The sequence below is a fragment of the Camelus ferus genome, chromosome 18 (assembly GCF_009834535.1).
Source record: "Camelus ferus isolate YT-003-E chromosome 18, BCGSAC_Cfer_1.0, whole genome shotgun sequence".
In the NCBI taxonomy this organism is placed as follows: Eukaryota; Metazoa; Chordata; class Mammalia; order Artiodactyla; family Camelidae; genus Camelus; species Camelus ferus.
Genome location: NC_045713.1, coordinates 32,222,212 through 32,244,310, shown reverse-complemented (window position 1 = coordinate 32,244,310; position 22,099 = coordinate 32,222,212). Strand labels below are relative to the sequence as shown.

Sequence of the window (22,099 nt, the reverse complement as noted above, 5' to 3'; positions counted from 1 at the left end):
CTATTGAGGCAGCAAACCTCCATCCGTCTCCTTGTAACTTCCCCTCATTCATCCTAATCCTGTCTGTGGGTGCTATTCCACGGTGGCTCTAGATACTGACCATGAATTTCTCTAAGCCTGCATAACTCTAATATTTCAGAAGGGAGGATATCTTGAGACCACAATGACCTTTGCTTCCACCTGGAATTCTGACTAGTATGAGTAGCATTTTAGTTGCCTGTGTTATGTTGCTAATTAATGCCTAGAACAACATAACAAGACAAAAGTCCTATTTTATTTACCAAAACTCATACAGATTTCACTACTACAAACAGAAGATGTCTGGTCCAAGACATGTCCAACCAAAATAAATTTATCTTTTTGTGCAACATAGAATAGAAAGAACTTTTCTCAATTGCCTAGGATTAAACATTTCATGAATGTTACCTTGAGATTTTTTTTCCTGCCCTAACTTACTTAGACTGAGGCAATAAACCCTAAACCATGTCACAGTCTTCAGGCATGAGAAAAGAACCATAATGAGTACAGAAGCAATTTTTTTTTTATAATATTATGAGAATATTCAGCTGGTAAATTTATTCTCCTATTTGTCACTGCCTCCAGTATGCTGAGAGCAGCCCCAAGCAAAAGACCAAGGCCTCAAACTTTTATATAGTAATCTAATGAACTAGTCTGGTTAGTCTGGGTGTCCTTAAACCAAAGTAAACTAAATTCCCTGTTTTCTTCAAGCCAAAAGTTCATTCTTAGTTTTCTTAACATTCCCAAATGAGAAAAAGTCACAATTATTAACAAGTAAAAGATAGTTCATGAACCATAAAAAGAGAAAGATATTAGATATAGAATTCTTTATTGACAGATTTTTTTTTCTTTCAACACTTTGAATATATGACATGAGTGCCTTTTAGACCGCACTGTTTTTATGGAATGGAGTACCAACTTCATGAGAGGCCAGATATTAATCCTTTGTTGTCCCCTTGTATCTAATGCATCATTTTTCTCCAGCCACTATCAAAATTGTCTTTTTGTCATTAACTTTGAATAGTTTGACCATAATGTGGTTAAGTGTGGATCTCTTTGTGTTAAAACTACTTAGGATTTGTTTAAATTCTTGAATGTATAGATTCAAATTTTTCATCCAAGTTAAGAAATTTTGGCCATTATTTCTTCAGACATTTCCATTATGCAAGTGAAATAATAGGCTTTGTTTCATACCGTTATTAAGATTAAATATATGTGAAATGCACAGTGCTAAGCACAAAACTAGCAATAAATATTAGATTTTAATAGGAACATTCTTGTTGTTTCTTAACATCCTCATTTTCCTCTTCTTCCACTGCTGCAAAACTTTTCAGTGTTCCCTATCTCAGTAAGTAACACCATCACTTGTGCATTTGTTTAATAGAGAAGTCTGGGACTTGTTCTTAACTCCTTTATTCATGTTCCATCCCTGCTGTAATTTCTCTCTGAATTATGTGTATAGATTTTTCAATTTGTTTCAGTAGAACTTCTTGGTACTTTTTGCTGAAAGCAAACATTTTCACCGGTGGCTGCTATATGTGTCCCAGAAAATAAAACACTAGAATGCCCCCTGTGATGTATGTTGTAATGCACTGTCAAGATCCTCCTTCAGTGGAGGAGTTGCTGCCCGCAGCTTCTGGGAGTGCTATCTTCAGAAACAATTCAGCTGTCATTATCTTCATGGATTGCTTCAGCTGCAGAGAACCTCCTCTCCCAAGGTGACACTCCTTCCCACATGGCCAGTTTCTAGTCACTTACAGATGCCGGAGTAAAATGTTTGGTCATCTCAGTGCCACTCAGACAACTTCGGGACTTCTCATGGGAAGCCGTGGGTCTACTGAGGTTGTCATTTGGCCTGCATCACAGCTTGACTTCTCTCCCTGCCTACTCCTGATTCCTTCCTCTCCCTTCCATGGTGTTGGTCCCAAAGAAACTTCACCTGCAACAGTTAGTACCAGGAGAGGTCTCAGAAAGCATACAATAAGATGGGGTTTTAGAACTAGATAATTCACTGCTCATCTAGCAGTGAGGTCCACATCACTGGTGGTGAAGGAAGCACAGAGAGTCTTTGGCACAAAGTAGTGGTCCAACAGTTAAAACCTTCACCAGTGGTGCATTGGGATGATGTACCAGAGGAAGAGAATGCACTGGCTGATGTGATGTATCAAGTATTTGAGAAATGTGGAGAAAATAACAGCCATAAGAATGATAGAATTAAGAGGCTATTGGTATAAAGTCATGGCTTTAAAAAAGAAAAAGCTGAGAGTTGTTAGTAGGAAATTGAAAGTGAAGTGTTAAAATAAAAGGACTTCTTTGGTAGCATATAATGAGGTTCTCATTTACTGCAGTGAAAGGGCGGAGAAAACTGAGTACTGGGATCAAGGTCTAACTTTCATATTAGATGATCTCCAGGAAGGTCAACCTTTTAACCAAGGCAGATCTTCTATGCCAAGACCGCAGCTCTTGTTAGAATAGAGTGAGAATCTGTTGTATGAGGTGGAGACATCTGAGTTAATGACCCCAAAATATTAAGTCCTCCGACTCACTCTGAGTCTACAACAGATGGCACACTCTGCTCTGTTAAGAATTCACATTTCCTCCTGAAATGAAGAAAATATAGAGGCCTCCCCTGCAAAACAGCACCTACCTACTCATGGTGGTAATCCACCAATTGCTCTCTAATTACTCAGTAATTAATAGAACACACAGGCAGAAAAATTAAAAGAGCTGTAAAACACCTTTCTACCAACTAGATGTATTTGACATTTATAGAATACTCCACCCAGTAAGAGCAGTGCACATGGAACATTCATCAAGATACACATTCAGAATTTTAAGAGAATTGAAATAATGCAGAATATTTTTTTTCTGAGCATTATGATATTAAACTACAAGTTAACAGAATTATAACAGGAAAATCTGTAAACATTGGGAAATTAAGCAGCACACTTCTATATAACCCATCAGTCAAAGAGGAAGTTGCAAAGGAAATTAGAAAATATTTTGAACTGAATGAAAATGAAAATAAAACATACCAATTTTGTGGGATACAGTATTTTAATGGAAATTTATACCATTAAATGCTTATATTTGAAATGAAGGAAAGTTTCAGGTCAATTATTGAAGCATTGACCTCAATAAATTAGGAAAAGAAGAGCAAAACACACTCAAAGCAGGCAGAAGTAAGTATGTAAAAATAAGAAAAGAAAAACATAAAATTTCAAACAGAAAAGCAATGGAGAAAATTGATGAGTGAAACCAAAAATGAATTCATTAAAAATGATTATAATAAGTCTCTAGCCAGTGCGCCCATAAAATACAGAGAGACGGCACATATTACCAATATGAAGACAAATGAGGGGATATCACTACAGACACTACAGAAATTAAAAGCTACTTTATGCTCATACATTTGACACCTTAGATGAAATAGAACAATTCCTAGAAAGACCAAAACTCACTCGAGAATAAAGAAACTAAATATTCTTATTACAATTAAAGAAATTTCCTGTGTAGTTTAAAATCTGTGAAAAAGAAAACCCCAAGCCTGAGTAATTTCACTGGTGAATTCTAGCAAAAACTTAAAGAGAAAATAGCATTAATTCTACATGATTTCTTCCCAGAAGTAGAAGAGACGGGAGCATTTCTCAATTTACTTTTGAAGTCGTCATTAATCTTACACCAAAGCCAGAGAAAGTACAAGAAGCCAATATCCCTCATGGGCACAGATACACAAATACGTTGGAATATCTCCAAGAAAATATTCATAAATAGAATAAAAGAATATATGGAAGGAATAATGCACCATGAACAAGTGGGGTTTATTCCATGAATGTAAAGTTAGTTTAATATTTGAAAATAAATCAGTGTTGCAGTATTAATAATCTCAAGAAGAAAAATCACGTTTTTATCAATTATTGCACAAAAGCATTTAACAACATTTAACATCCATAAACCAAGGAAAGGAAATACCTTAACCTGTTAAGTAGCATCTACTTACACATGAAGCCTACACTAAATGTAATAGTGAAATACTAAACGTTTTCCCCATAAGATTGAAAAATGGAGCAAGGATGTTCACTCTTACCACTTCCATTCAACCAATTTTGAGACTGGAAAAGAAAAAAAGCACGTAAAGCAGCTCTCTTTTCACCCTTTTGATTAGCCTATTTACTGAGCTGGTTATATTCTCCTGCACCATCTCTCCTTAACCACTACCATCAAATGAGTACTTGAAGCAACAAACAAGCAATCAAAAGAACAAAATTTTGCTCCAACAGTACAAATTACTATTCACAAAACATACCATGTGGTTTCATTCCTACACATCTTTCACTAAGCTCCCACTGCTGATGGCAGCCTTTCTTCCATCACCACCTTCCTTTCATTCTCTCAATATATCTTTATTTACTCCTCAAAATCAGCTCAGACCTCGACTCTAAGGGGCCTATCCTCCAAAAAGAAGGAGTTCATTCTTCTCCTCTCTTGGATCTCATGGTCTCTTGAACATATTTTAATATGTAACAAATCACACTATATAATAATTAATAGTATCAATGTGGCTTTGTTCTCCAGGAAGTGCCCATGTTACTGGCAAGGATATACTGCTTACCCATAGCTGTAGAAAACTTGTTCATGACTATAGTTTCCAAAACTGAGCAATTCAGGAACAAATTTGAACATAAGATTTCAGGAAGTCGGTAGGAAAGCTCTAACATCTGACATCTTTGAGATTACTCCATCAGGTCAGCTTTCAAAAAGCCACACAGTTTAAAGCAAGACATCTAAAGTCTATTCACTTCTGTGATCCTTGTCTTGAAAATACAGGCTACGGTGTCCACCCAAGTAACCAAGGAATATGAGGATAAAGACGTAGAAGATGAAAGGAAGAGAGTCCTGACACTGTTAACTAATTTGAAGCGTGCCCCGCTACTTCTTAACGAACTTACAAAGGTAAAATCATTCAATGTCCAACCTTGCCCTAAGATTTAGCCTACCTTCCCTGCCAAGACTGTATTGGTAGTATTAATAATTCATTGGAGTTTTATGGGATCTATGTAAATATTCTGGTAAAAGAGACGGCTGAGGGGAAAAGAGCTCCTGTGGAACTGCCCACAGGTAGCAGTCCTCAGGGGTCTGAGGTTATGGTTGTGGCTGACTGTAATCAGTGCTTTACTACAATGTGGTTCCTTTTTAATTTTCTCAGATTTATTATAAGTGTCCAGTTGTAAAGGCTGTAAGAAATATCTCCCTTTTAGTCCAAAAGTACGAGTGCTTTGGATTACTTGGATTAAATGGAGCTGGAAAAACCACTACATTCAAAATGTTGACTGGAGAGGAGACCACAACCTCTGGACTTGTGTTAATTGATGGCATTAGCATCACTGAAAATATCAGAAAGGTATTTCTGGACCTAATCACTGAGTCAGTGCCCTAAGGGAGGAGGTGAGCGAGACAAATGGGTGGGGGGCATGGAAGGAAAGCTGGAAGCATTGACATATATACATTCTTTACTCAAAAATAACAGACTCCAGGGACAGCGATAGTCATGATAACATCCTGAATTTGGGAAAAGGCAAATATTCTTTCTGGCTGAAACAAAATTTGAGTATCTATACATGGATCAAACTAGTAACAGGAAGAGCAGCTATCTCACTTAATCTGCCATGATGTAATTGGAGCTTCTTATAAAACAATGGTTAGAAGAAGTAGTTGTGAAAGATGTTGAGAAAGTAGAGTTGTCAGGGTTTGGGCTCCATTTGGATGTGGGCTATAAGGAAAAGAAAAGAACCTGAGACATTGTCCAGGAATCTATCTTGAGCCAGTGAATGAATGAAAGTTCCATTCACCCAGAGAGTAAATACAGGACATGAGTATACTCAGAGGAGGATATGTTGAGTGTCAGATGTCTGCAGCACATTTCAATGGGAAATACATCTCAACATAATCAAAACTATTTATGACAAACCCACAGCCAACATAATACACAATGGTGAAAAGTTGAAACCTACCCACTAAGATCTGGAACAAGACAAGGGTGCCCACTCTCACCACTTTTATTCAACATAGTATTGGAAGTCTTAGCCATAGCAATTAGACAAGAAAAAGAAATAAAAAGGATTCAAATTGGAAGAGAAGAGGTAAAATTGGCACTAAAAGCTCCACACAAAAATTACTAGAGCTGATAAAAGAATTTGGCAAGGTAGCAGGATACAAGATTAACATACAGAAATCAGTTGCATTTCTTTACACTAACAATGAAATATCAGAAAAGGATAGTAAAGAAACAATCGCTTTTAAAATCCCATTCCAAAAAATAAAATACTTAGGAATAAATCTGACTAAGGAGGTCAAAGACTTCTACACAGAGAACTACAAAACACTGACTAACGAAATTAAAGATGACTTAAAGAAATGGAAAGATAGTCCATGTTCTTGGATTGGAAGAATTAATATTATTAAAATGGCCATACTACACAAAGCAATCCACAGATTTAATACATCCTTATCAAATTACTTAGGACGTTTTTCACAGAACTAGAACAAATAATCTTAAAATTTATATGGACTCACAGAAGACCCAGAATTGTCAAAGCAATACTGAAGAAAATGAGTAAAGCTGGAGGCATAACCCTCGCAGACTTCAGACAATACCACAAAGCTACAGTAATCAAAACAGCATGGTACAGGCACAAAAACAGATATGAGGGACAAGGAAGAGAATAGACAGCCCAGAAATTAACCCACATATTTACAGTCAGTTAATGTCCAACAAAGGAGGCAAGAATGTACAATGGAGAAAATACAGTCTCTTCAGCAAGTGGTGTTAAGAAAGCTGGACAGTCACATGTAAATGAATGGAGTTAGAACACTGCCTCACACCAAACACAAAAATAAATGTAAAATGGCTTAAAGACTTAAACATAAGGCAAGATACCATAAATCTCCTAGAAGAGAAGATAGACAAAACCTTAGACATAAATCCTTCGGTGTTCTTATCACCTCCTTATTGAAGTCAGGATCTAGTAGACTGTTGAGGTCTATTTCATTATTTGTTCATTCAGGGGACTTTTCTTGTTTTTGTTTTTTTTTAATTGGGAGTAGTTCCTCTGCTTCTTCATTTTACTTATGTTTCTCTAACTCTACGAACTTAGGAGTAACAATTATCTACTGTGGTCTCAAAGGACTATTTTTTTTTAAGTGGGAGCATCCCTGTGTAAACAGTGCACATCTAATAATTTTGTTGTTTTGGGGAGTTTTTAGTATGGATGGTTGCCATGTCTTTATTCTATGTGTGCTGACTGTTATCCCCTTGACTGGGGATGTAGTTGGTGTTTTGCTGACCAGAGCCTGCCCTTGTTGTTGAGTAGGGTCTCCTCTTTCCTCTGTAGTCGTCACAACCCTGACAGGTGCCAGGTCTGCTCCCCTGTTGTTGAAATAAAGGGTTTCAGACCCATTGCTGATCTGGGGTGTGTGGTAAGTGGGATTGGATCACTTCCATTGGAAGAGGAGCTGCTGAGTATTCCTCTGCAGGAAATGTCTCCCAGGAAGTGCCCTTTGTGATGTTGTCCATCACGTGCTATGCAAGCTTACAACGTACACTTTGTTGACACTGCCCATGTCCTCGCTTCAGCTGCAGAAATGTCAGCAGTCCTCTCTAGTGACCCCCAGGTTCTTTTATTTTCATTACTCAAGGAGCCTGTTCAAAACAAAATATTGCTGCATTTTATGTCCAAGAGTGTTCTGCCCATGTCTTCCTCTAGGGATTTTATACTATCTGGTCTTACATTTATGTCTTTAATCCATTTTGAGTTTATTTTTATACATAGTGTTAGAGAATGCCTAATTTCATTCTTTTACATATAGCTGTCCAGTTTTCCCAGCACTATTTATTAAAGAGAGTGTCTTTTCTCCATTGTATTTCCTGCCTCCTTTGTTATAGATAAATTGACCATAAGTGCATGGGATTATTTTTGGATTTTTGATCCTGTTCCATTGATCTATGTGTCTGGTTTTGTTTTTTTTTTTGTTTGTTTGGTTTTTTTTTTTTTTTTTGCTAGTACCATACTGTTTTGATTTTTGAAGCTTTGTAATATAGTCTGAAGTCAGAGAGTCTGAACTCAGAGAGTGTGATTTCCCCTAGCTCCGTTCTTCTGTCTCAGATTGTTTTGCCTATTCTGGGTCTTCTGTATTTCCATATTAATTTTAACATGTTTTGCTCCAGTTCTGTGAAAAATGCCATTGGTAATTTGATAGGGATTGCCTTGTCTCTGTATATTGTCTTGGGTAGTGTGGCCATTTTAACAACATTGATTCTTCCAAGGCAAGCACACAGTATATCTTTCGATCTATTGGTGTCATCTTCAATTTTTCACCAATGCCTTACAGTTTTCAGGTATAGGTCTTTGCCTCTTAGGTAGGTTTATTTCTAGGTATTTTATTATTATTTTGATGCAATGGTAAATGGGATTCCTTCCTTTATTTCTCTTTCTGATACTTTATTGTCTGTTACTTTATACATTTATAGAAATGCAACTGATTTCTGTGTATTCATTTTGTAAATCAATCAGAGAAAGACAAATATTGATTTGTAAGTCAATCAGAGAAAGACAAATATCACTTATATGTGGAATCTAAAAAAATCACACAAACAAACTTATTTACAAAACAGAAAAAGACTCACAGACATAGAAAACAAACTTATGGCTACCAGGAGGGGAAGAGGGAAGGAGGAATAAATTGGGAGTTTGGGATTAGCAGATACAAAATACTATGTATGGAATAGATAAACAAAAAGGTCCTACTGTATAGCACAGAAAACTATATTCAATGTCTTGTAGTAACCTGTAATGGAAAAGAATATGTACATTTTTATATGGATAGCTGAATCACTATACTATACACCAGAAGCTAATACAACATTGTAAATAAATGACAGCAATCAATAAAATCAATTAAAAATGGGCAGCAAAAGAAAAAGACTATATAAAATAAAAATAAATATATTTTAATACAAAAACTTGTCTTTCTCTGTCTGACTTATTTCACTTAACATAATATCCTCTAGGTCCATCTATGTTGTCACAAATGGCAAGATTCTGTTTTTATGGCTGAATAATATTCCATTGTATAGATATGCCACTTCTTTATCCATTCATCCATCAACACATTTGGTTTGTTTCCATGTCTTGGCTATTGTAAATAATGCTGCAATAAACATGGGGGTGTAGGTATCTTTTTGAGTTAGTGTTTTAATTTCCTTTGGATAAATACACAGAAGTGGAATTGCTGGATCATATGGTACTTCTATTTTTAATCTTTTGAGGACTCTCATACTGTTTTCCATAGTGGCTACACCAATGTACATTCCAAACAACAGTGCACAAGGGTTCCCTTTTCTCCACATTCTCACCAGTATTTGCTATAGCTTGCCTTTTTGATAATAGCCATTCTAACAGGCATGAAGTGATATCTCATTGTGGTTTTGATTTACATTTCCCTGGTTATTAGTGATGTTGTATACCTCTTCATGTACCTGTTGGCCATCTGGATGTCTTCTTTCAAAAAATGTCTATTCAGGTCCTCTGCCCATTTTTAGAACAGATTTGTCTTTTTGATTTTGAGTTGTATGAGTTCATTACATACGTTGGATATTAACCTTCTATCAGATATATAACTTACAAATATTTTCTCCCATTTGGTAGGTTGCCCTTTTGTTTTATTGATGGTTTCCTTTGCTGTGCAGAAGCTTTTCAGTTTGATGTAGTCAAGCATGTTTATTTTTGTATTTGTGTGTATATATATATATATATAATATATTATATATAACAATATATAATATATAATACGTGATAATATATATTTATATATAAATATATACACAAATACATATATGTATGATATATGTATGTATATCATAACACATGGTATATATACATATATATCATATACATACAATTTTTATGTGTAGGAGAATTGGCCTGATAGAAGTTACTTGCCATTAATGAAAGTGAAATCCTCTACATTATTTTAATTGATTTAATAGAATGGCTCTTTCTTAATGATATTTGAATAGACATCTTCATCTAACAAAAAACTATCTTGGGTACATAATAGTGCACAGTAGATATATGTTGAAAATTCCAGTTCGAGATGTTATTATTCCATTCTACTACCATGGGTTCCAGCTGTAAAGATTCTTTAGACCAAAAAAGAAATAATCCTTGTTGGGAGCTCTATGGGTATCACCTTGCCAGCATGGGCTAGAAACTTCAGGTTTTCTATCTCATCCATGTAACTGTATGTTTAATGGAATAACTGACTTGGGTCTATTGCTAATGAATTACCCTCTGGATTCAGATTAGGTCAAGAATTGGCTATTGTCCTCAATCTGACCCCATGCTGAACCACATGACAGGTCGGGAATTGCTGATCATGTATGCCAGGCTGCGGGGGGTCCCTGAGCCAGATATTTACATGTACGTGGAAATTTTTTTGCATTCAATGCACCTGGAAACCCATGCTGACAAGTACATCTACACATACAGGTGAGACATTATGCTACTGTATTTATTAAGCTGCCTGCTGCACACCTGTGTTTCTACTGTTAGAATGAATGCCTGTAAACTCAACCTGACAACTCTGTCACACAGAGGCCATGACTATGAAAGAGCCTTATGTCCTGTCAGGGTTTGGATGTCAGGAATAAGGCAGATCACACTTGCATAAAGTTAACCTTTTGTAGGCATGAGCTGTAGCCTTTGCATTTCAAAAATGAGCAACTTCATCCATATATGACTATGTTTTTTGTGTCCTCTAAACAAAAATATTTTGCAAGACAATGATGCTAAAATAAATTACCCCAAAAAAAGTCATTTTAAAGAAAATGGGTTGATATACACGCCTGGACTTGGGCCTGCTGCCCTTTGTGAGTCATATCAAAGCAGCATTGTGGGTATATGAGCTAATTCTGTCCTATGAATTAATGATGTATATATCCTTATTTCTTCTTTCTCCTCCACTTTCTCTCTCCTTCTTTGACGACAAAGTGGAGGAAACAAACGTAAACTGAATACTGCTATTGCCCTAATGGGAAAGTCCTCAGTTGTCTTCCTGGATGAGCCATCTACTGGCATGGACCCAGTAGCCAGGCGCCTGCTCTGGGACACAGTTACATGGATGTGTAAAACTGGCAAAGCTATCATCATAACCTCTCACAGGTATGACCCACTGGGAGACTTGGTTGATAGAAGAGTATAGGAGGGAACTATTCAGAGCCAGGAATATAGGTCAGTGAAGTTGTCTAAGTATGTGAACTACATAAGAGGGACTACGAACAGATGATGATTCTTGGCTTTAGCTCAGTTGAGTTCTGAAATCCAGACTTGGTAGAAGATTGGAAGTTAGAGAACTGTTCCTATTGTGAACTTAAAAATCAACTGCTTTGAATTTTAAAACCTCTTCTTGCCAAATATGGTCTTAGTGATGATCATCTTAAAATACCAAGCTTTCTACTACAAGCGTTACCTTATAATCCTAGCTCTGTTTTGAAATACAGAATTCTCCCTCTGAAAGGGAGTCTCTTCAGCCTTGTACCCTTTGTGCCCCTAGCATGGAAGAATGTGAGGCGCTTTGTACCAGGCTGGCCATCATGGTAAAGGGCCAGTTCAAGTGCCTGGGCAGCCCTCAGCACCTCAGAAACAAGTTTGGTAACGTATATATTCTGACAGCAAAGATTAAGATTGATGAAAATGAAGATAAACTAGCGGAGTTCAAAGAATTCATTGCAACAACTTTCCCAGGTAAGAGAAGTAGGGTTGGCTTGTGAAAACTGTGTTAAGTCACGTATGTTGTGCTGCTGCATGTAATAATTAACTTTTTGCTGTGAGTTACTGATGTTTATTTTCAATTAGGCTCCTTTGGGAATAGTTTTTTTCTATGAATTTATTCCTGATTATGCTAAGAAGCTTTCTCAAAATAGCAGAGGCTCTCACCAGTCTCTTGTAGGAACCAACCAGTAAGATAAATGTGTTCAGGTGTATTTATCTGGAGCTAAATTATTGAGGTTAAGTCTCTATTTTTTACGCTTGATGAAAATTTTTCAGGTTTCCCTTTTCTGAGCATGTATCCTCTGCCTTTCCCTGACTCCTGAGACAGGAAATGCCTATGAAATGCAAACAAGAACAATAAACTCCCTTTTCTCCTTTCAAGGAAATAATCTCAGTGTGTGACGTAAAAATGAATTATTCTGCTTTTGTGTGCTAACTTCAGTAAGTGCCTCTCTGTGCCCATGGTAAACAGTAATTTACAGCCAGCTTCTATTTATTTCTACCCCCACTACTTTATTCTAATTGTTAAGCAGAGATATGGTAAGTCTTTTAAGTTTGACTGGCTTAGTCTCTAAGTTGAATGATGACTCTGTTAACAATGTGGTGGCCAGATGGTCATGATGCAAGATTAAAACCATGGAGGCTATAACAATGGTAAAGCAATACATGGTATTGGTATACACTAAGGAAGTGACTGTCAGAATGGAGAGGAAGAAATGATAAGAAATGGATATACAAGGGGGGAGGGTATATAGCTCAGTGTAGAGTACATGCGTAGCATGCACAAGGTCCTGGGTTCAAACCCCAGCACCTCCATTAACAAACAAACAAACAAACAAACAAATCTAATTACCTTCTCCTCAAAAAAGCACAAAAACCCAAAAGTCCTAGCTAAAAAAAAAAAAGAAGAAGAAAAAGAAATGGATATACATATTGAAATGGGCAACTCAAGAGGAGGAACCACTATGTGGAAAAGATAATTACTTCCGTATTAATTATATTAATTATACCTAGAAATTCAGATAAATATGTTCATTAGGCAGTTGAATATTCATTGAATCATTCATTCATATGGTAAGATTTATGGAGCATTTGTTGCATACAGTGTTGAAGACACTGAATTAACCACACAGAATCATATACCCTGTGAGCCACTTCAACATCCTACTCAGCCTGAAGGTGAGAGAGGACACAAGAAGAACTGAGGACAAACTTGTCTTAAAGGAAGTGAACAAAATAGCTTGGCTGTGAAACTACGTATGGAAGACTGCTGATTTGGCGATCTTTCCCCCATACTATTTAGCTGTTTTAAAAAAAACCTCCCCATTTAAAGAGAGCAGAATAGAAAGGAACCTGTATGTTATCTATATGCAAAGATTATCCAGAAAAGGGGGAAAGAACAAAATAGAATATGTGAAAGGCAGCTTAAATGTACATTTCAGTCTAAGATTATCTATAGAAACTGAAAGATTATTTTAATTAAATGCTTCTGTTTAGGGTCAAAGAATTTAAAAGATCATGCATTATCTTTAAAAGACCACAAAGAAAATAGTTCCTCTTTCTACAGCATGACAGATTATACTCTCAGAAACGTACTGCTGTTAAAATAAAAATACACACTGGAAAACATAAAGTAAAATTACTTTTAATCATTTGCTTCGAGTCAGGGAAAAAAAATGAGAAAATTCAAAGAACTAAAACAAAACAGAAAGAAAAATTAACAAGCTGATACTTGATAGTGACAATAATAAAACTCAGAAGCTGGTTAGCCCTGAAGCAAGTTCCAATACCAGAACTAAGATAAGAGGTAAAATGTTGGGCCCACTGCCATGTGAGTTTAACCTAAGATTCCCACAATAAGGAAGGACCTCCAAAAATGAACAAATGTTCTGGTTTCCAGTCCAGCATGTGAAAATGTTGGAAATTGATGCTCTGTCCTAATAAGTAAAAACCTGAACAAACTGAGAAATCAACAACTCTTCTAGGATCTGAAAAAGAGGTAAGGGCACAGGGCAAACCACTGCAGCCAATATTGGAGAGACTGGCAAACACAGGGACTCATGGGTTACCAGAGCAGAGAATAACAAGCAGAAACCTCAAGGGGAAACCAGTGCCAGTGTGGGAAAACCTGAATTATAATTGAATTGCTGGAGGTGCTGTGTGGACAACTCCAAGAGGTAGCAACTCGAGGGGACCCAGTCCTGGGGGGTCTCCCACATACTGTGATATTTACCCCCAGGACCTTGACCCGGCTACCAGAGAAAGTATAAGAAAAATCCCCTCATGCTTCCAGAAGGGAGAAGGGGAAAGGAACCATTTTGAAAGACATAGGACTCTTTTCTTTGTAAAACACCTACCCTCAGGGGAAACTAGTTAAGTAGAAGCTAACAGGCTGGGGTATTTTCAGAGCCTAAATGACCTTGGGGAAGCTCCAGTCAACTCTTGGCCATCTTGTTCCACAAAAGCGGGGAAAAAGTGAGAAACCTCTTGTAAAGTTCACTGTGCAGAGGTATAGACTCACTGAATAGTTGAGATATTCACACAGGATATAGAACACTCCCTCTCTCCCACACCTCACCACTAGATTATTGAAGTTCCATTTACCGCAGTTCCTTTTTCCAAGGAAGTCTAGCAATCAGACACAAAATCAGAAATCACACCAAAAGCCATAAAACACAATGTGAAGAGACAGAGCAGTGTCAGAACGAGACATGTCAGTGATGTTGGAATATCAGTCCAGTAACTGGAAACAACTATGATTGATATGCTAAGGGCTATGCTACAGTGGATAAAGCAGACAATATTCACGAACAAATGGGCAATGTGGGCTGGCAGATGGATGGACTAAGAAGGAATGCTAGAGATCCAAGACACCGTAAGAAATGAAGAATGAAGAATGTCTTTAATTGACTTCTTCAGTAGACTAGACATGGCTGAAGGAACAACTGCTGAGCTAGAGGATCTACCAGTAGAATCCACAAAAACAAAAAGCACAGAAAACAAAGACTAAAAAAAAAAGAACAAAATATCCAAAGACTGTAAGACAACTACAAAAACAAATGTAATATGCGCAATGTTGGAAATACCAGAAGAAAAAGAAAAAGAGAAAGGAACAGAATATTTTAAATAATGACTGAAAATCTCCCCCAAATTAATGTCAACACCAAACCACAAATCAGGGAAGCTCAGAGAACAGGATAAATGCCAAAAGTAAATAAACCAACAAACAAACAAGCAAACAAATAATGAGACCTAGGTATATCATTTTCCAATGACATAAAATCAGAGAAAAAAAAATCTTGAAAGAATCCAGAGAAAAGAGCCACCTTACCTATAGAGGAACAAAGATAAGACTTGCATCCTCAGAGACCGTGCAAGCAAGAACAAAAGGGAGTGAAATATTTAAAGTGTTGAGAGAATAAAACCACACACATAGAATTGTGTACCCAAAGAAACTTCAATTCTCCTTCAATGTGAAGGAGAAATAAAGGCTTTCTCAGGCAAAAAAAAAAAAAAAAAAAAAAAAAAAAAATTGAAGATATTTCTTGCCAGTAGACCTGCTTTGCAAGATATGTTTTTTTTAAAAAGTTCTTTAGAGAGAAGGAAAATGTACACACACACACACACACACACACACACACACACACACACACAGGAATACTATTCAGCCATAAAAAAGAATGGAATAGTGCCATTTGCAGCAACATGGATGGACCTAGACATTACCATACTAAGTGAAGTAAGTCAGAGAAAGAAAAATACTATATGATATCAATTATATGTGGAATCTTAAAAAATGACACAAATGAACTTATTTACAGAACAGAAACAGAGTCACAGACATAGAAAACAAACTTACGGTTATCAGGGGAGAAGTAGGAGGAAGGATAAATTGGGAGTTTGGATTTGCAGATACTACCTACTATATATAAAATAGATTAAAAAGAAAACAAGGTCCTACTGTATAGTACAGGGAACGATATTCAATACCTTGTATGGCCTATAATGAAAAAGAATGTGGAAAGGAATATATATATATATATATATGGCTGAATCACTATGCTGTATACCAGAAACTAACACAACATTATAAACTGACTTTATATTTAAATTTTAAAAAATAAAAAGGAGCATGCATGGAAGTACTAGAAAAAAATTAGATGAGTAGAGAACACAGTGATATACAAAGACAGCTAGTGTGCTGGAGAGAATTTTTTAAGTAAACATCTCAGAAATACTTCACTATTAAGAACAAATAAACAACATAGAAAGTACAAGGGACATGGAGACTGGAAAGGAGGAAACAGAAAACCATCAACCAGAAATATAGGCAAGCATTCGAGAGAGAAAATAAGAGAGAGGCAAGGAAAGACAAAGCAACACAACCATGAAAACAGTCCACAAAGAAAAAAAAGCAAAGCCATAGAAGAGAACAAATACTGAAATACTATCATTCAAGAACATTTCCTGAGATAATACAAACCTACTTATTCAAAGGACAACCTGAAAATTGACCCAACATTGTCAACGTCAAGGAATATTCCAATATAACTATTGTATTTTGTATTGCAATAAAGGTTGGGGGACCTTTGGATATCCAGATTAAAAGACAAGGAAAAGAAAGAAAATTTATAAGGGAAAGAAATTTATATTGACCTCAGACTTTGTGTCAAACTTTCTATGATAAGAAAAATGCAAGCCAGAGATCTGACATATAGACAAAGTGAATTTCAAGAACAAAATTCACAGAGTTATGAACACATAAGAATTCAGTGGCTATTGTTCCCAGTGGCTCTCCCTGAAGACTTACAAACAAAATTTCACATAGACTGAGAAATAATTGAAGAAGTTTCTGCATAAGAGCTAAAGGTGTGCATTGAATGTTTTTTACCTCTAGACTGAGGCCTAAATGAAGAGGATCCAAGTGATAGATTATTATGTAAAAGAATATGTTTTAGAAATGTGTATAAAATAACAGTTATCAAAAACGGTAGGGAAGAAGGCAGAGGATACATGGAAAGTAGTATGCTTACTGAATGCCATTTAGGTGTTAAGTGGAAATAAAAAGGTGCTACTGTGAATTAGATGATGGGAAGGGCAGTAAGAGGTTACTAGCATATCCAATGTCATTCTTACTAGGGATACAAAAGACAGTATCTTAAAAGGAAGGGACTATTTGTGGGTATCAGCATAAAGATATTAGCATGAAGTTTACTGTTAGAACAAAAACATGTATTTTCTGTATCAGAATTGTAAAAATTAAAGAATAAAGAGAACCAACTACATGATGAAGATATACACACACATACTTTATATATTTATATTTGTGTTTATAACTATGCATGTATATGTATAAATAATTTTTTAATTGGAGGAATGTAATTAAATATATTGTTACTTTCCATAAATGTAAATAGGCTAATTCCTTCATTAAGTGAAAAAAATTTCAGATTAGATAATGAGCAAATCTATTTTTCTGATGTGTATTTTAAAAAAGGTAGTAAAAAAACCTAAACTAGAGAGGTTAAAAACAAAGGAATGAGGTTCACACTGTCTTGCTAGTCCGTTCTCAACCTTTAGTGATTTGTTAAAATTTTTAAGCTTTATATTCTCACCAGCTTATGCCATCCAGCTGTGTCTACCTTGTATAAGCAAATGCTCTCATCCTGATGCTGTCTGCAGATGCCTATCTTCCACCCCCAACCCCATATGGGGTTAGTTATTTGCCCTGAGTCTGCCCCATCAGAAAACTGATGGGATTAAGAAAAGCCAATAATTTGAAATTTATCCAGCCTTCTTACAGTAACAGTGAGAGTGGCATTCTTTCTGACTTGCTGTATCATACAGGTGAAACTGAAGTTGGTATAACCACTTTTAAAAAGAGCAATGGCCCAACAATTCCACCTACAGGTGTACCTTAGTTTCTTGCATGCACCTGTGGCAAGAAAACTAAAATAATATTTAAGTTAGCAATACTCACAATTGTCAGATAACCCATATGTCTATTAGTATAGCTGAATGGAAAATAAATTATGAAATATTCACATACCAGATTACTGTTTAAAAGGAAAATGAATGAATTCTAGTTCTATGCAACCTCATGGATGAATCTTACACTGAGAGAAAGAAGAAAGAAAAGAATATACACTAGATGATTCTATTAACACAAACTTCAAAAGTAGGAACATTCTACCTAAATTTTTAGGGGTACATGCCTGGAGACATTTAAAAAAGAAATGTCCAAAATTACAATGAAGGTATTGGTTATTTTTTGGGAGCATAGAGGCTGGGAAGTGGCACATGTGCCCAGGTTACTGTCACTTGACCTTAATGAGGTGGTTTCATCAGTGTTTGCTTTGAATATTTCATTAAATTCAGTGTTTAAAACATTTCATACACACAAAAAAGAGCTTTATGTGACTATGGAGACAATACATGCATTAAAATGCATATTAAGAAAAGCCACTTAGCATTATAAACATGTACGTTTTTCTTTAAAACATTTTAATCCCAGTTAATCCAATTTGCAATAATACACAAATTTGCCTGATAAGTGTAAACGTATCTGTTTGTTCTAAATTAGAAATGGATACCACCCTCTCCCCTGCACTGTCCCAGTGTGTTCTTCCTCACCTGTGAAAGAAACAGGCACACATGGCCCGATTTGGGTGATTTATATGTATGACTTCTTCTTTCACATGGTGTGTAATCATGCCCAGAGTGAGGAGGCCTTGTTCTGCTCTCCTCCCCATCAAACACACTGTCCGTGCATACATGCTCACACAAGAGTGAAAATCCTCCCAGTTAATATTTTCAGGACTACATTCAGAAATAAAGTCTTACAGTAACACTAGAATTGTAGAAGGCTCAGGTTTTTTACATTGGGCATGTGAGCTGACAATTTTTTGTGCCCAAAAGCCTGCCCTCAATAACTGCTATGAACTCCACATAATAAGACTTTCATCAGGAATAAATCTGCTGAAAAGAATTAACCATATCATGCATACCAAAGAGAGTGGATATTCAGTCATGTCCCCTTTTGTATTAGCCACATCCACTCACCTTTCTATGGCATATAATTACGTATATACAGCAATATTTTGGCAATTTTAAAAGAAATCTGTCAGATGATTCAGCCATCCTATCTTTCCTTTCTTAGGTAGTGTATTAAAGCAGGAGAATCAAAGGATCCTTAACTACTACATCCCCAGCAAGGACAATACCTGGGGAAAGGTGACTGTAAATTCATTCCCTTCTATCATTACATGTTAAGAAAGCACCAGTGATGGGAGAAGTATTAGATACTCAGGCATGTGGAGCAGAATTCTGGCAATGCAGGAGGAGCAGAGTCTTTAGGTTACTTTTCAAACACCCCTAGAGTTTAATTGCTTGGTTTCTGCTCCCTAAATCCCATTGTGAGTCCTTGTCCATCAAGAGAATGAGGAGAGAGTGCTGCCTTCTCTCAGTTTTTCAATTATCTATTTGTCCATTTTCTCATCTCCCTCTTCTGTGCCTTTTGTCCTCCACCATTAACTTGGCAGCAGTGGCAGGAAGTGGAAGAGGCACATCTGGCTTGGAGGCTGGAAGCGAGGACTGCAATGATAACTGCACTTTTTGTTATTGTTGTTGCTAAAGGTGTTTGGTATTTTGGAGGAGGCCAAAGAGCAATTCAATTTAGAAGACTATTCCATCAGTCAGATTACGCTGGAGCAAGTCTTCCTGAGCTTTGCTAACCTACAGTACACAGAAGATGATTATCAACAAAAGGTGCCATGAGATTCAGTTCCAACTGTTATGTCTTCCTTAGACTCCTCTACTACACCTGGATACATGGAGTGGCGTTCCTATGTGTGTATCTCAGTGTACATATGTTTATGTAATAAACAGTCCCACAAAGGAAAACACATGTCCCTTCTTTGTAGATTTACATCAGCAGCCTGTGTATCCAGCATGTGCAAATCTAAAGGAATTTGGTGAAAATTTTTGTTTTCTCTCCTAGAAAATATGAAAGAGCTACGTTTATCAGACTGGGGACAAGAACCTACTCTTGAGTATTCTGAATGTTTGAACAGAAACATCCAGAAATGATGCTGTTCCACACGTGCTGAGCAAGCAGGAATTACCCACCGCCCCCGCCGCCCCCCGGGGAGGTGGAGTGGATACAGGCTGCCTAGGCTGGCCAACAGGGAACCTTGGCTGGGTCTGGGAAGCAAGAAACTCTTCTCTGGGGTTGGCAGGCTGGTGGGTCACCTCCGTGAATCACTGGGAATCCACACTTAAGGGGGGAGGGGGAGCGGTTCAGGGAGGGGGAGTGAAGTTCCACGTCTGCTGCTGGTAAGAGCAGGAAGAATCTAGGAGAACATCCTTAAGCCCGTTGCCCTGCAGTGCTCCTCCAGCGCCCTCTCCTGATAAACGTTAACCTGTCAGTTCAAGAGCCTAGCTCTGGCGCGGAGAGGCAGTAAATGATACATATCTGGCACAGCCGACAGAGGATTTATCCTTCGATAGTCAGAATGCAGAATCTGTGACTCGTTAAGTTACACTGGAGCTGGGTATTCGGGTGGGGTCAGCCAAGAGGAGCAAGCATCGAGGAAACTGGGGAGCATGAGAAAGGTCTGGAGGTGGGGTCTACTGAAAGACTGGCTGAGGGCTCAGACGAGTGGCAGCGGTTTTCCCGCGCCAAGAGGTCAAGGGCAGAGGTGGAGGGGTGGAGAGTTGCTGGGGAGGAAGGGATGCGCATGCGGGGGCAAGGGCCGCGTGTACTGCGTGTATTATGCTTCACGACGGGGACCTTTTGGGTAGCCCGCCGGTGGGGATTTGCAAGACGCGGTAAATTTTCTATTTAAACACCACCAATCCTGGGCGTGAGGGGATGGGGCAGCCACTGGCTATCCTTAAACTTTCTGCCACCACTCACTGGGCCCGCTGATGGTGACGTTGACACAGGAGGGAGAAGGAGCCGGCGAGACTTGGGAGGTTCGTGGGGTCGTCCAGTAGGGTCCAGAGGCAGAGAACCTGGGGAGTAAGCGAAGGGGCGCCAAGGTGGGGCGTTCAGGATCTGGGCGGTGCACGAGGGGTGCAGTGGGGAAGGAGGGCAGGCTCTGAGGTGTCAGGGGCCGAGGGACCAGTGCGCGGAGAGGGCTGGCCAATTCTGGGAAGGTGGGAGGATTGGGAGGGCGCTCTGGGGCTGAGGGCTGGGAGTGCGACGAGCCGCGGACTAGGCGCGGGCAGGTTGCGCGGAGAAGGGGCGGTGGCCGCGCGCGGCCGCAAACCTGCGGGGCGGGGGAGGGGCGGGGCCGGTTGCGAGGAGGGCGTTGGGAGGAGGCCCTGCGCCGGAGTCGCCGCACGTTTCTCAGCCGCGGAGACAAAGGCAGAGGCGGTGGCGGTTAAGAGGCCTGAGCGGTGAGTATTCGGACCTCCGCGCCCTTGCTCCTTCTCGCCAGCTTCCCCTGCTCAGCCAGGTGCTCCGCGGAGTTCCTGGAGGCCGACCCCACTGCCTGCGCTCAGAGCCAGAAAGTGCGTGTCCTACGCATCCTCCCTCCCCTCCAAAAGTCACACACAAACCGTCTACAACCCTTTCTCCCCCCAAAACAATTAAACCAGAAGACAACCCTCACAAAATCCCGTATTACTTACCCCAGTCTGTTAGTCACACGGCCTCGTCCCTCCGTGTCGCCCCCTCTCCCACAACATACTGCCGCTGCTTGGGGGTTTACTCAGGAGGAAGGGTCATGACGCCTCTACCTTTAGACCTCACAGAACTTTCTAGGGGACTGTGAGGCGGGACAACAGGCAAAATAAAGTTTACTTTTCCTCGTCGTGGATTATCCCAAATCTCTTATTTTCTCTAAAAAGGGGAACACTGTCTTCTTGCTCTTTGTGGTATGATCTCTTCTCTGGAGAAAATAAAGATTGGAAGTGGGTTGGGTCACAAGATAAAGGAAAGTAAATTGAAATTTAAAACTATGTTTTTCCAGTCACCAGAGTCCTCAGAAGCTATTTTTGCCAGATTTTTGCATTCTGGAACTTGGCTTCAGTGGTATTTGCTGTTTATAACTTTGATCTGAGGCTTTTTGAATGAGGAATTCTATATTGTTTATTGTGCAGATATATACTAAATACCAACTATGGTGATGTCCAATTTTATATAAAATCCATATTGTTATCCTGAAGGAAAGCACAACAGTAGCTGGCATCACTGTATCTGGAAAATCTGAAATGGTGTAAGTAAGCCCTTCACTGCCTGGTTAAAA

At 38.3% G+C, this 22,099-nt stretch overlaps 2 protein-coding genes and 1 long non-coding RNA gene across 3 annotated transcripts in view; 2 read left to right on the top strand and 1 right to left on the bottom strand.

Annotated features, from left to right (window-relative positions):
- The window catches only part of LOC106730764 (ATP-binding cassette sub-family A member 3-like), a 104,914-nt gene extending 85,079 nt beyond the window's left edge, over positions 1-19,835 (top strand). The window contains exons 26-32 of the mRNA XM_032460895.1: positions 4,846-4,971; positions 5,225-5,419; positions 10,378-10,565; positions 11,067-11,237; positions 11,629-11,819; positions 19,006-19,079; positions 19,482-19,835. Coding sequence (XP_032316786.1) covers positions 4,846-4,971; positions 5,225-5,419; positions 10,378-10,565; positions 11,067-11,237; positions 11,629-11,819; positions 19,006-19,079; positions 19,482-19,622 — 1,086 coding nt within the window. The 3' untranslated portion in view covers positions 19,623-19,835. The remainder of the gene's footprint in view (positions 1-4,845; positions 4,972-5,224; positions 5,420-10,377; positions 10,566-11,066; positions 11,238-11,628; positions 11,820-19,005; positions 19,080-19,481) is intronic.
- The window catches only part of LOC116657606, a 32,333-nt gene extending 10,786 nt beyond the window's left edge, over positions 1-21,547 (bottom strand). The window contains exon 1 of the long non-coding RNA XR_004312780.1: positions 21,483-21,547. This is a non-coding gene — a long non-coding RNA (uncharacterized LOC116657606). The remainder of the gene's footprint in view (positions 1-21,482) is intronic.
- Positions 20,759-22,099, top strand: part of LOC102508612 (ATP-binding cassette sub-family A member 3) — a 122,752-nt gene continuing 121,411 nt past the window's right edge. The window contains exon 1 of the mRNA XM_032460897.1: positions 20,759-21,248. The gene's annotated coding sequence lies outside the window, so the exon portion shown is untranslated. The remainder of the gene's footprint in view (positions 21,249-22,099) is intronic.